This window comes from Hypomesus transpacificus, unplaced genomic scaffold, assembly GCF_021917145.1.
Source record: "Hypomesus transpacificus isolate Combined female unplaced genomic scaffold, fHypTra1 scaffold_142, whole genome shotgun sequence".
Lineage (NCBI taxonomy): Eukaryota > Metazoa > Chordata > Actinopteri > Osmeriformes > Osmeridae > Hypomesus > Hypomesus transpacificus.
Window position 1 is genome coordinate 338,917 of NW_025813714.1, and position 13,981 is coordinate 352,897.

The window sequence follows — 13,981 nt, forward strand, 5'->3', positions numbered from 1 at the left end:
AAATGCGGGTGATTGTGTTGTGGCGGGTAAACTCGCTTCACCTACCGGCCACCGTGGCGGGTGAATACAATTATTAAACGGCTGTTCTAAATACTGTAGAATGCCCTATTCACTTGAATGGGACTTCCCAACGTTCGGCGGTCAATTATTTTTAGATAACAGACCGTTGCTATGTAAAACTGACCGCTGTCAAGGGAAGTGGCCTTTTTGCCTCGGATTCACGTCTTTCGTAGCACTCCGCAAGTAGTCCGGTAACTTTTCAACCCCAGTGTACTCTGTTGCTTAGCGACCTCAGCTGATTTGAAGCCTAAAGAATGTTCAACGTCTATGAAGTTCAACGTGTTTGGCGAACTATTTCTCTGCTGATCAACACTACGAATTTTAACAATAAACAGTAAAAAGACACTGTGTTAAGTTATCTTTGTTGGCAAGTAGCCGTGTAATAAGCGGGATCATGTATAGGACGCAGGTCATTATCGGGAAAATAAGCCCCTTTAAAGCAAAGCTGTTCGCCCTGTCTTGGAAGAAGAACGCTCAGGAAAGCACATCTGAAACTTCAGAATCTGATTCTGATGAGCAGGAGAAAATTGTACTGGGAGTGCGGAGGATGGGTGGAGGAATGTTAGTTTGTTGTTTAATCTGCCCTACTCATTTAATGAAATGTATATCAGTTCGTGGTTTGTGTATGTATAAGAGAGAAAGAGAAAGTGTCAGTGTTTCATCGAGATTTGAGATTAAATACACTGCTTAAGTATTGTGGATGTTGTAGTATTAATTTTTACATGTAGTTACACATTGTCGGTTAAAAATAAGAAAGTGGCTGGTAAAAACATCGAGTGGCTGGTAGATTTTGAAATCCACCAGCCACAGTGGCCAGTGGACAATTTTTTTTATTTCCATCCCTGATCTATAGCCTTCTCCAATTCCATTGCAAGTGCTCTTGATCAGTGTTAGGTGTAACGCATTACTAAGTAACGCGTTACTGTAATTAAATTACTCATCCACTGAAAAAGTAAAGTAAGGGATTTCTGTGAATTTTTTGGTCATTTAATTACAGTTACTTGTAATGTACTTGCGTTACATACTGTAAATTAGTCAAACAGTTCTGTATAAATCAATATTGAATTAAAATCTAGATTGCAGGAAGAGATTCTACCGCTGCGTACTGCAGAATCCTGTGATGTCATGTTTAACTTAAAGTTAAGCTTTTGTGTCACGCACATATTGTTTGGTAATTTAGGATGAAAGAAGGTTACATGTGTTACTAAAATGTTAAGTATTAGTAGGCTATGTTTTAAAAAGCTAAAAGGCTGAACTATTCCAAGTTTGACTTGTATTTAATTATTGAAAGACTTTCCTTTCTGTTGTCTATCCAGTCAAGGTTTATAGGGATTGTAAGAAGTAATGCATTACATTACTTATTGAGTAATTAAATTACTTTTCAGACAGAGTAATTACAAAAGTAGTTTAAATACAATATTGATGAAGTAATTAGTAATTGATTACTTTTTTGAAGAAATTTACCCAACACTACTCTTGATACAGTTGTAGTATCATATCATGCAAAACAAATATATCAAAAAGTGCAAAAAGGAAGTAAATCCCTTTTACACAGTTCACCAGCTCTATTCCCACCAGGATAAGACACTATCTGTGACAAATCCCACATCTCTTACCTAATCTGTCAAGACGTTTGTGTCTGTGGAAACACTAATCTCTAGGGATTAAATGTTTATATCAAGGTGTAGCCTACTATTCCCTAATTCTTTCCCTAAATTCTTTTGTTGAAAGTCAGAACAACCTTTGACACAATGGTCTTAGCCCAGGAATAGGCAGTACAGTGACAAAAGCAGAGCATGATATGTAAATTAAAAATGTATAGTAAGGGTATTCAACAAGGTAAACACGTTAATGTGTTAACATGTTCATTTAGCACTTTGGGTCAAGAAAAGTGCATTATAAATCTAATCTAATTCTTCTTATTATTAATTAGTAAAATGTTCTGACCATTCTTATCATGTCAAGGAACATTAAAATCTTAAATTATCTGCAAGTCAACTTCTGGATGCAACCAAGTGTGGGTACCAATGGACAAAAACAACAAAAAAGTACTTTTACCTTGAATTCACATTTTATTCTTAACAAATAAAACACAACAATAACTGCACATGGAATTATATCAACAGTTTCAGAAATGAGGTCCCAATTAATACAAATCATTGTATGAATTAGGAAAAAAGTCCTTTCTTCTTTTTGGCTTTCTTCATAGCAGCAGATAAGGTCGGGCCTGTCAGAACTTCTGACCAATCTGGTAACTTCCTCTTGGAAGGCTGGCTCAAGTTCTGACAAGAGAACCAAAACAATATCAACAACAGAGTAACCAGACCAGACTCAGGAGGGATCCAAGTACAGAGGGTTTTATTACCAAACAGGGTAGTCAAGGAACAGGCAGAAATCGGTATTCAGGCAGACGTAATCCAAAATCGTAATCCGAAAACAGGCAGAAGGTCATAATATCGGCTAACATGGCAAAGTAGAGAATCCAATAGAAGTAGGCAAAAGGCAAAATGGTCAGGAACAATTTGGTCAATCTTGTGGGGTTGTTAAAGCTACATGCTTTTTTAATTCCATTACATTTAAACTAATATTAACAAACAAAGTCTAACCTTCAAATTAAAGTCACCAACACTGCAGATTATGTATTCCAACTATACCTATGACAAATCCGATACAAAACATTTATTCCCACAAAAAACTCTTGATACCTTTGTGTTAAAATGATTTTTTCATATTTTTTCTCTTAAAAAGCTACATCCTCATCCATATATTTACTGCACTATGAAAACCATAAAAAAATTTAAAATCTGTAAAACTGTAATCCCAAATTGTAAAGAACATATTTCTACAACATGTTTATCAACAGCTTTGCATGTCCACTTACATGTTATACCACTGAGTATTTAGCATGAAGATAGAATTCTAATCCATAGTTACAAATACGCCAGCCTTTGAGGATTTACGCTGATGCTAGACAGTACAGATTAGAGGAAGAGGCTACAGTAAACAAAAACACACAAGTTTGATAGATCACTGCAATCAAGACAATTATATGGGTTCAAAAGTCTCCATGAAAAAAACAGATGTTCCACAATGACATGAGTAGAGATATGAATCTCTTCTCTTCTATCATACTGCCCAATTTGTTACACAACCAGACCACCATCATAAAGTACTCAAAGTATGACACTAGATATATTAGTCCTTTGATTGAAATATGGTACTGTTAAGAAGCTCTTTCTAGAGCTCCTATATCGGCCCAGGCCTGATAAACCTCTGAATGAAAACGTAATCTGACAGAGTTGTATAGCACTATGTACATTACTCATGGTGTTCTAAACATGTCAAAGTTAGTATATGTAGAATAGCATATCAAAAACAAATCCCATAAAGTGCAATACAGTCTCTATGTGAGCTTAAACTTCACATACAAAACTGCATCCATACAGGAAAACCTGGGGCCAACCTTCATCGGATTAATATTCATCACAATTCCTCGTAAACCATTTATCTGACCCTCCAAATTGAATTTCCATGGGGATACAGGCATCTGGCAATCTCTTTGGCACTAAATCTTTAATGACCTTACTATCAGGAGAAGGAAGAACAGAATACTGGTGTTCATCTATTTGGAGGCTGCTCTAATGCACACATATTGATCCAAAGGATTGCATGAACAGGGCCAAAGTAGGACAGAGGAAGAGAGAGAAAGTGCAACAAATGTCAATTTACAAAACATTCACCTAAATGGTAGTAACCCTTATTTGACAACAGGCTGAAAACAGCTAAAACCAAAACAACTCATGACTACTCATGAGCAACAATGTCACCATTCAAGATAGCTGCCACTGTGCGTGTGTAGCTCTCCCACTTGGCCAAAGGTCTTACCCCCACCAAAGGTGCTTGAGACCTTTAAAGGGCGGTCAGAGGGCCCAGGTGCTCATGCTGAGTGCTGACCCCTGGTACAGAGACGGTACCCAAGTCAAATGTAAGCCAGCTCCAAGCTAAGCCTGCTACAGACTCATCTCGTTAGACGGGGACACGCCACGCGCCAATCCTTGCAGTGTGGGATTAGCGAAGGGCTAGGGTCGCAACCCCTCTGAGGTACGTCACAAATAAATAATGTGCTGTGCGTTGAAGAGCCCTTAACCCTGCATGAACTTTTTGACAAGGACTCTTTCACTCTCTTGTGCGCGCTTTAAGGCTCATTTTCTGATCTGCTATTGATGTGGATTCATGGTTTATTACTCACAAGGAGATCATGACCCCTAACAGGGAAAGAGGGACCTATTAAGCTACACGCAATTGTAAGTAGTTATTGTCAGTATTAAAGCACTAATTCAAGAGATATTAAATTTTGAGGCATCCCTCAGATAATCTGTATGCCCCTAGTTTGTGCTGGGCTAAAAGTTAACATTCATCCTCAACTAAACGTAACCTTAACCCATCAGTTAATAGTTATAAATACATACAATGTGTTGCCAGTAGTGCTAGTGAGATGTAACGCTCAGAAAGTGGCTTACCATTGCCAGTATTTCCAGGTGTCTACGGTCCAACTCCCCATGTCACCACAAGGACCACAGACAGTTAAGTTGGCACCATGTTTTATAGAGAGGTCCTAGATGAGATGTGCAGTGTGGAAGGGGGGAATTTCCTACAGGCTAAGCTACATTAGATAGATAGATACTTTATTCACCCCGTGGGGAAATTCAGGAAGAAAGGGTCATTACGATGGTAATACAGTGTTTCTTCTAGGATTCTATTACTAATGTAATATTGCTCATATTTTTTTTCCTATTTCCCCTAAAGAAATAAAGTTAGGCTACTTAATGACACCTTACAGTCATAAAGTATGTTCTAAATGGCATAAATGCTGCCAATTAATAATTGACGTAACAACTTATTGTAAATGGTCAGTAGCCTAGCTTATCGATTAAGGGGCCACTCGGAAGCATCTACGCTGTCTGCTTCATTTGATCTTGGTAGGCTAAGTATTCTGTAGCTAATAATAACAATATACCCACTATTTATTAATTAAAACTACTTCAGCAGGTTTCTGCATAACTAGATAACGAGCCATTCTAAAACATGCAGGGCAGGGAGGCGTGAGGACCAGGATTGGGAACCCCTGATCTAAAACATACAGAGCAGTGGACGTTGAGGACCAGGATTATACACTCCTGCTTTAAGCTACAAAAAGCTAACAAAACCTTTATGTCAAAAATAAGAGCTGTTCCTCGAAAGCTAGCGTCTGACCTTGTACACTGTCTAGATCTACAATTTCAGTAAACACGTACCTTTACAGACGAATCCTTGAAAATGTCCTGTGTGTCCTCATCTGGGGACTTGTAGTTCCAGGATGCCAACATAATTGCTCCGGTCTGGAGGGTAGTTTTAGGAGTGGATGCTTCAGAGGTGCTGGGCACATTCCTAATGCTACTAGGAGTTACCTCCTGTAAAGAAGAAAAAAATAAATTGACAATCATTTGTGGGGGTGTATATTCTCAAACAACGCTAGTCACTCGTCACTTTCAATGATTATGTTTCAATATAGGGTACACCACACTCAGCCACCAAGAGGAAGATGGCCTTCACATCCAAGATTGGCAATTAATACTGACAAAAATCCTGTCCTAACCACCTGTGAGGGGTCAGGTGGAATACAGGGTCCGGGGGCACCCTCTCCTGGGAGGTACGTATTCGGTGACGGAGATAGCGAATCGTCACACATCTTAGTGTATCATTGCTTTGAGTAATTTTATTTTCCTATTAGCTCGACCAGGCTGACTCAGCCTCCAATGAATAACTCAAACATCCAGAGTAACATCACTCTTATCTCCACTTCTAAGCCTCTAAGATATCAAACCATCCCACTTGGTCCAACAATGAGCCCTTACAAGCCTCCCGTTCAAATTAGTAGTCATGAGGCCAAAATTACATACCTCAGTAGTGATAAGCTAAACCTAGGAAATTGACTAGTGACTTAAGAGACCAAACAGTACACATTCTGACTAATCATAACTGTCCATCTGGAGTTTGTTGTGCGGATCTAAATGCATCAACCTTTAAGAAAACATGTCTACTATGATAATCAACCTGAGATGCTACATCAGATGTCCTGTTGGCTTCTGTGCCGAAATAAGGTTTTAGATGGAGACAAGGACAGCCTGAATGGTGGAGCAAGAATGTGTGTGTGTGTGTGTGTGTGGGGGGGAGGGGGGATAGAGAGAGAGGCAGAGGGAGAAGGACACCAGAAGCACACGCATGACTGCTGCTTTGGTTGGAATTAAAAGACACCTGGGGTAATTAAGGGAATCCTTCCATCCATGATGGGTGTAACACATAGCCAACCTCAACACAATGCTAATCTGATCACTTCAGTTCTTCCTCGGTAGGCTGCTGAAAGAAAGAACCGACATTGCATCATAAGACACCTCATACGATGCCTTATCTTTCTGATCGAATTACACAGATACCAGGGTTTATCTTGGGTCAAAATGGGTCTTCGGTGTTACTGCGTCACCTTATTAGCAGACATCTATGTTTGTTATTTTACTATTTCATAAATAATGGAGGCTATGCTTGAGGAAATAATTTTGCTTCCACTTTAGATTAAAATAGATAGGCTAATAGATAGTAGTCCAAGCCCCATGGTGCTATCATATATGGTTCAAAGATGATCAAGGTTTACCTCTTTACATATATATGCAAACTACTAAAATGTATATCAATAGAATCTAGAACTAACCAGTGGTCAGAAATGGAACACACAAATGATGAAATTCAAGTTTATCTATATTTTCTAATCAGTGTATTTATTCCCAGGTGTTTTGCAATTTCCTTTTATTTTCTTTGTGTCTACACTAGGCCTATATATTATCCGTCCAGGTTAAGAATACCAATGGAGGCTGCGTTGAAAATCGTTAATCAAACTTTTGTCAGCATTTTGAGTGGAAATTTTATTTGCATTTGTACAGGTGTATTCGTAAACGTTGGGCTGGCCCTTGCAGCGGAACAACAGTTTTTCTCTATGCAGGAAAAACCCTGGACACATTTAACTACGGACTCCGCTTCAACCCACAGCTTCAACACACCGACAAAGTCAATGCAACTAGGCTTATTTCTTACTTGTGACATTGGCATGAAGTGATTTATATTGTGTGTTTGACTAGACTACACAAAAAACTGACTATCGTTAGTCCACCACTGGACTTCCAGTTATTAGCCTAGACAAGGCCAGATTATTCTTCCCTATTCCCTCTCTTTTCACCTTTCCATTGGTCAAATTGTTCATTTTGTTATCCAACTCTTAAACTAACAATAACAATATTCAGTACTGTTCATCATAGCACTGTTCCATTTACTGCAGTAATCTTTGTGTATAATGTTAAATAGCGTAATTTGATCTCTCCTGTTATCTGATCTGCCCTACTCTCATAACGAATGTATTCCTTTAGAATACTGATCCCTACATAATAACTGGGTTTCCTCCATCTCCCTAAACCAATATTGAGGTGGTGCCCCTAATAATCTATAATCAAGTATTGAGTTAAGTATAACTATTCTTAAACGACCACAGCTCGCTACAAAGGGAGAAGATTTTAAACCTCAGTGTCTAAATTATTACATTTTTTACATTATTTTCTACTTGAAAAGGTTTGTGGTGGGCTCAAGACGAGAAGCGAACCCCTTGGGATTGACACTTGTACTTTTCACTGAAGTGAGGGGCTGCTAGTGACATACTGGGTGGCGTGTGTCTAATTAATGCATTTTGCATTGACCAGAGCAAACATGATAAAGATTAACTATCGAACAAGCAATCCAATTAAGAATGCCACCATGAATAAGTAGCCCCAATTATGTCACTCCAGAGATAATACTGTAAGGTCTTAGCAGTTCTGTGCATTATTCATGTTTGTAACTGATAAACAACCTGACATTCATTCAATCAGTGGAACGTTGCATTTCAATCAGAGCTCTGCTGCATCTCCATTCACTACAGCTCTGCTGGCGTACATGGAAAATGGACATTAGATAACAATAAAAAGCATTGGATTGTAGTAAACGAGTTAAGAAGAGTTTTGCCACCCTCTAGTGCAGGGGTGGCCAACCCTGGTCCTCGAGAGCCGCAGTCCTGCATGTTTTAGATGTTTTCCTGCTCCAGCACACCTGGTCTACCATTCATTTGAATCAGGTGTGCTGGAGCAGGGAAACATCCAAAAACATTCAGGACTGCGGCTCTCGAGGACCAGAGTTGGCCAACCCTTCTCTACTGGTAATAGGAGCATGACTAAGCTTTGTAAAAGTTACTGTTCAGTGACATCACCCAACAGGCTATACTTTAGACCAGTGTTTCTCAACTGGTGCGAGCTGGTGTGGAGTGGGTCGCGGACGTATGCTTCTGCTCCGTCCAAAAACCAAACGTTTATTTTTATTACGTTGCCGAACATCCGATGGTGTGCTTTTATTTTGAAAGGTGCTCAAGTATACATGCCACCTATAAGCCAATTAGAAACACCACCAGCCATTTATTTTGCATGGCACCATCTGTAAGTTTATAGCATTCAAATGTTTTATGTTTGTATAAAGTCATTATTTGAACAAGTCAGGTCCTTTATTTTGAGAAGTTTATCTCTCTAATAATGACAGGAATCTGTGTGTGTGTGTGTACAAATTAGAATGGGTTTAGTTTCTCACAATCAGCTCAAGAATCGGGCACTCTGCCAAGTTCATATTCTGATTGTTTCCTCTTTATAATCCATCGAGTGCAGTGTTGACGTTGTTTGGATAAGCATTTCGACATAAATTTATGAAAAGATAATTGGCCGCCAGTTTGGCTTGCTCTCATCGTGTCCCAGCCCCTTCACTCTGATTGGTCCTCCGTAAAGTTTATATTTTGCAGGTGTCCTTTTCATAATCCAATGGAGTGCAGTACTAGCCTGGCTCTGCCCTCCTACGTACTTCCGCTAAATTTTCATTTTGCTTCTGTACTGCGTCAGGGCTTGAGGTATATTGGTCAAATGTTACCAGTAAACTTTTTACCGGTCCAATCAGCGAACAGAGGGAGTGGCTGACAACGATGACGTTAATGTTGTGCGCTAGTTAAAGATGCGAGCAAAGCAGAGTTGGCTAAGGTGAACGCTAGTGATCGAATGGCAGATCCCGAGTGGCTCTGGGCAGACCAAATAGTTTTAAAGTTCAACAGAGTGCCCGCCTTCAAAGGAAGTTAATGCTTGTCAATGGAGCAAGCCCAGACTCTCTGTACAAATGAAATGTACGAGTGCAGTACAGTATTTTTCAATAGATGTGGAGGTTGAACAAGTACTTCAGAGATGACAGATCATTTTGATTGTGATCTGAGAAATATAGGTACCAAAACCACCTCGAAGAACTGTACTGCATCATGGGCACTGCACTATCTACAGTTCAAGGAATCTGTATTTGTGTGTTTCACTGACATCTTAATCACCGACTACATCACGGGCACTGTACACTAGTTTTCTAAATCCTAGGTTATAGCAGCATGTCTTTTGAATGTATGGCAGCTAATTACAGCTAATATTTGCTTTATTGTTTACTTCAAATTACTTTATACCATATAACAATACGACGTGATGTCATATTGTTTGTATTTTCAGTTTCACACTGTTTCTCAACATGGGCTCAAGGTTAGAGAGGGCACATTGAGAGAGAACAGAACAGTGAAAAGATGTCCACACATTAATAGAAGGTGAGCTGGAGACCGAATTCTGTATGAAACCTTGCCCATAAGTCGGATCAGACTGAACACTATACTGACTAAAGTCATCATGGATGAAGATTAAGCAAAATTAAGTGCACAAGAGAATAGTGCAGACCAGTGCATGCTACAAGACGACACAAAGAGTAGGTCTATTACAGGCCATTATGTCAAGTCATCTCATACAGCCCATCCATCCAGATCATCACGTTCAACCCGATCATCGCATGCATCAGCCTCATCAAGACCGAGCTTAGCTGCAGCAAAGGCGTATGCTGAAGCTAAGGCAACACAAGCTAAAATGGCTTATGCACAGCAAGAAATTGAGCTAAAACTGGAAAAGGTTTTCTTAGAAACAAGAATGGAAATACTTCTGCAGGAAAAAGAGACCAATGCAGCATTGGTGAAAGCGGAAGTTATGGAAGCTGTTGCTGCAGATATTGGAATTGCACAGAAGTTTTGGGACATAGATGACATCCCCCTTCAGTCATCGTCGCAGCAGTTAGTGAATATGTAACAAAACACACTACCATCAACCTCACTGAAAAGGAGGCCGATCATTTCAACCCAGAATTCCAAAACTTAATTCAAACCAAAGAAAAGCAATCAAATCAGATTCGAGTCTAACCCTGTACCTCACAGCAAATGAAGACGTCGATCTTCTTGTCAAATGGTAGGGCCCGAATCAAGCAGGCAAGCCCGTAGGATTAAATAGGTGAATGTTCACGACCCTGTTAAAGGCCTGAACATATGGTCACGACTGGAGAAATGTTATGGCGCCCCTGAAGCCATAGAAAGAGCACTGTTCTCAAAGATTGAGAGCTTTCCCAAGACCGCGACAGACCCTCCAATCATCATGCGGAAGCCCAGCGTCCAGTTTACACTCTCTCACAAACAAAAACACACACTAGTCACACACGTTTGTCTCAGACTCTCTGTCGTTTTCAGCTCCAGTGGCTAACGTCTAAAACTAAAGTCTAAAGCTAACGTTAAAATGAGACATATTAACCAACTCCTCATGAGTTGGCTAATAATAATAATGCGACTAAACAAGACGAAATAACGTTATAACATTTTTTTTTGTAAACTTCATTTCATAAAATGTTTTTTCGTCAACAATATTGCATTATACATTTAATTATAGTCATCGTCACATGACCAGCATTTACGTTGCGTCTTGTCTCATTTTCGTCACGTGATAACGGTTCGTTGACGACGATATTTAGTCTTAATAATTTTTGTTGACGAAAGCAACATTAGTCGCGTGTGACACGCTTTACTTCCGCATTCTTCGATAACAATTGAAGTCTATTGAAGTGTCTCCACTCTCTTTTTATATGGCTCTGCAGTGTGGGCGACCATACTGGGCGAGATCGGTCATGAATATGGTGGTGTTCTATTTGGAAGTGACGTAGGTGGAATCTATGAATTGGCTGCTCACCATGGACAAAAAGAGTGCCGCGTTTTTTTCCATGGTGGAAATAATAGTTTCCAAGGTTACTCCAAATTTAACGTTTTAATCAGAACGGCACACCTTAAAGTCTGCAAAATCCAGGAGAGAGGGCTGGCAAAAAGTAGCAGACAAATTAAACGTATAGTAGTGACCACGATAGATGTTTTATCGCTTATTACTCTTCTCTTACTTCCGGCACTTTCCGCTCTGCCTTCAAACAGGCCAGAGTTGGCCCCCTACTCAAAAAACCCTGCCTTAACCCAGCCGTCCTCCAGAAATACAGACCGGTATCACTGCTACCCTTCTTTTCTAAAACAATTGAACGAGCTATATCTAACCACCTTTCAAACTTTCTCTCTCAGAACAATCTGCTTGACCCCAAACAATCGGGCTTCAAGACTGGCCACTCCACGGAAACTGCCCTCCTGTCAGTCACCACTGCCCTTCAGTCTGCCAGAGCGGCTTCAAGGTCATCCGTCATCATTCTGCTGGACCTTTCTGCAGCTTTTGATACGGTTAACCATCAAATCCAGCTCAGAACGCGGCGGCTCGTCTGGTCTTCAATCTACCCAGACGCTCCCATGAAACCCCGCTCCTCATCTCCCTCCACTGGCTTCTCATCACGGCCCGTATCAGATTCAAGACTCTGGTACTGACCTTCCGATGCTGACATACCACAGATTTCTTTGCCATTTTGACTAATAATACCGACAAAGTAGGCTATGGCAGAGTTTGTAGTTCTGCAGCCAATTGTGCTTGTGCCGTGTGCAAAATACCAAACCAAAACAAATCGCAGATTAAAGAAAGGGAAAACAGTAACACGTTTTTTTTTTTATTATATATTTTTTGAGTTGGTTTATTTGTCTTAAATAATATAATCTACAATTTCTGTTGAATATTTTGTTAATTCATTAATGATGACACAAGCGGGAATCAGATCTCAATGGACAAACTCCATCCACCGATGGACAGACTCCATCCACTGCTTTTACCTCTGGTTCAATCCAGGAGATGGACTGCTGGCTCTGGGGTGGTGCTGCAGACCCAGGCTGCAGTGGGCAAATGGGGACAGCAGAGGGCGCTGTATGCACTTCATCTCTCTGCAGCATGGCCACAGTCAGTTTGAACAGGAAGGGGCTGATATCTTCGGGAATTCTAGCTCGGATGGCCTTGATGTCATTGAGGTCTGGAAAGGAAATAGGGTAGGACAGGGAGGAACATGGGTATATATGTAAGGTGAGTTACTCAGTAAGGTTATTGACAGAAGCCCAATGGGCTATTACACAGTCCGCTTGCCCTATGATCAAAGTCTGAAGTCGTAAAGAACATGGCGGGAACATGCTGGAAATTATGCAACAGAACATTGGTTACTGTGACAGTTGGCTACAGCAAAAACACATTCTCCAGTGGATCTATTGAGCTGTACTACCAACAGTTAATCTTTGAGTATTGACTGATCGGGAATATAACATTAAAGGGAAAACAAGATGACATGAGTAGCAGGTTCCCTTACTGGAGTTGATAGGGGCAGACTGGACAATGCTTAAGATGGCGTCTCTTATGGCAGGGGTGAGACCAGCTCTGTCCATGTCTAGAGGGAGGTCTGCCCTGAAGGCCTGCAGCAGATGGGACTCCACCACAGCAGAGGGCAGGCTGCGAGCGTCACACACATGTTTCTGAACACACACATACACATCAAATACACACATTAAAGCGAGTAATTGTTATCAAAATGTGCCTACAGATATTAAAAGCGTTTGTCACATACTTTCTAAAAGAGACAAAGAAAGAACTAAGTTGCTAATCTGCCAACAAAACGAAGGAGATGGGCAATGTATGACATTTACATAACATTTAGCAGACGCTCTTATCCAGAGCGACTTAGAGTAAGTACAGGGACATTCTCCCCCCCCAAGGCAAGTAGAGTGAAGTGACTTGCCCAAGGACACAACATAATTTTACCCGGCCAGGAATCGAACCGGCAACCTTCTGAGTAATAGCCCGATTCCCTAACCGCTCATCTGACTCCCGTATCCCGCCTTCCGAGTATCAGTGAAAGGGAGTTTAAGGATATCTCAGTACGCCCAAATAGGAATAATTGCCACATTGACCATGCTCTGGCCCTGCTCCTGGAACAGTCTGTAGGTGATGTTGACACTGTCTGGTAGAGGGAAGGGATGGGGCCTTGACAGCAGCGATGAGCTGTCTTCTCTGTGCACAGCAGATAGACAGTTCACCTAGACAAGATAAGAGGACGACTTCCATCAAATTAAACATTTCTCCCTTTAAATGTGTGTGCTGGTCTGTTCTGAAAGGACGACGACAGTATAAGACATGTAATAGAACAAGGAAGGTGGAATCCACAGTAAAATACCTTGTATACCAAAGCTTATTTCTACTGCTGTGAAAAAATCCTGAATTGACCTGGGATGAGAAACGTACTGGTATCTCATTTAGATTTAGCATTAACAAAGTCAACTTTTATAACTGTGAATAATACATCTGTCTCAGGTTACAGATTTACTTTTGTGGACTCTCTTTTATACCTTAAGTTGGTGTTCCGCACATAAACTTACTATGGTTTTGAGGAGAGGCGCCAGCATGCTTGACTTGGCTTCAGACACTCCATCCACCAGCTTCAGATCGGACACCGTGCATGGTCTACAAAAAAGCCAGAGGGAAATCAGGTCTGACCTTCTGCATAAAATTATTGCAAGAATTTGTATCTTCTT

General features: G+C 40.5%; 1 protein-coding gene across 3 annotated transcripts in view; it reads right to left on the minus strand.

Annotated features, from left to right (window-relative positions):
- Positions 1-326: 326 nt before the first annotated feature.
- wrn (WRN RecQ like helicase) overlaps positions 327-13,981 on the minus strand; it is a 77,252-nt gene continuing 63,597 nt past the window's right edge. For all 3 annotated transcript variants that reach the window (XM_047051211.1, XM_047051212.1, XM_047051213.1), the window contains 6 exons: positions 13,826-13,910; positions 13,361-13,486; positions 12,763-12,925; positions 12,242-12,435; positions 5,355-5,510; positions 327-2,342 (listed from right to left, as the gene is read on the minus strand). In XM_047051211.1, coding sequence (XP_046907167.1) covers positions 2,229-2,342; positions 5,355-5,510; positions 12,242-12,435; positions 12,763-12,925; positions 13,361-13,486; positions 13,826-13,910 — 838 coding nt within the window. In that variant the 3' untranslated portion in view covers positions 327-2,228. The remainder of the gene's footprint in view (positions 2,343-5,354; positions 5,511-12,241; positions 12,436-12,762; positions 12,926-13,360; positions 13,487-13,825; positions 13,911-13,981) is intronic.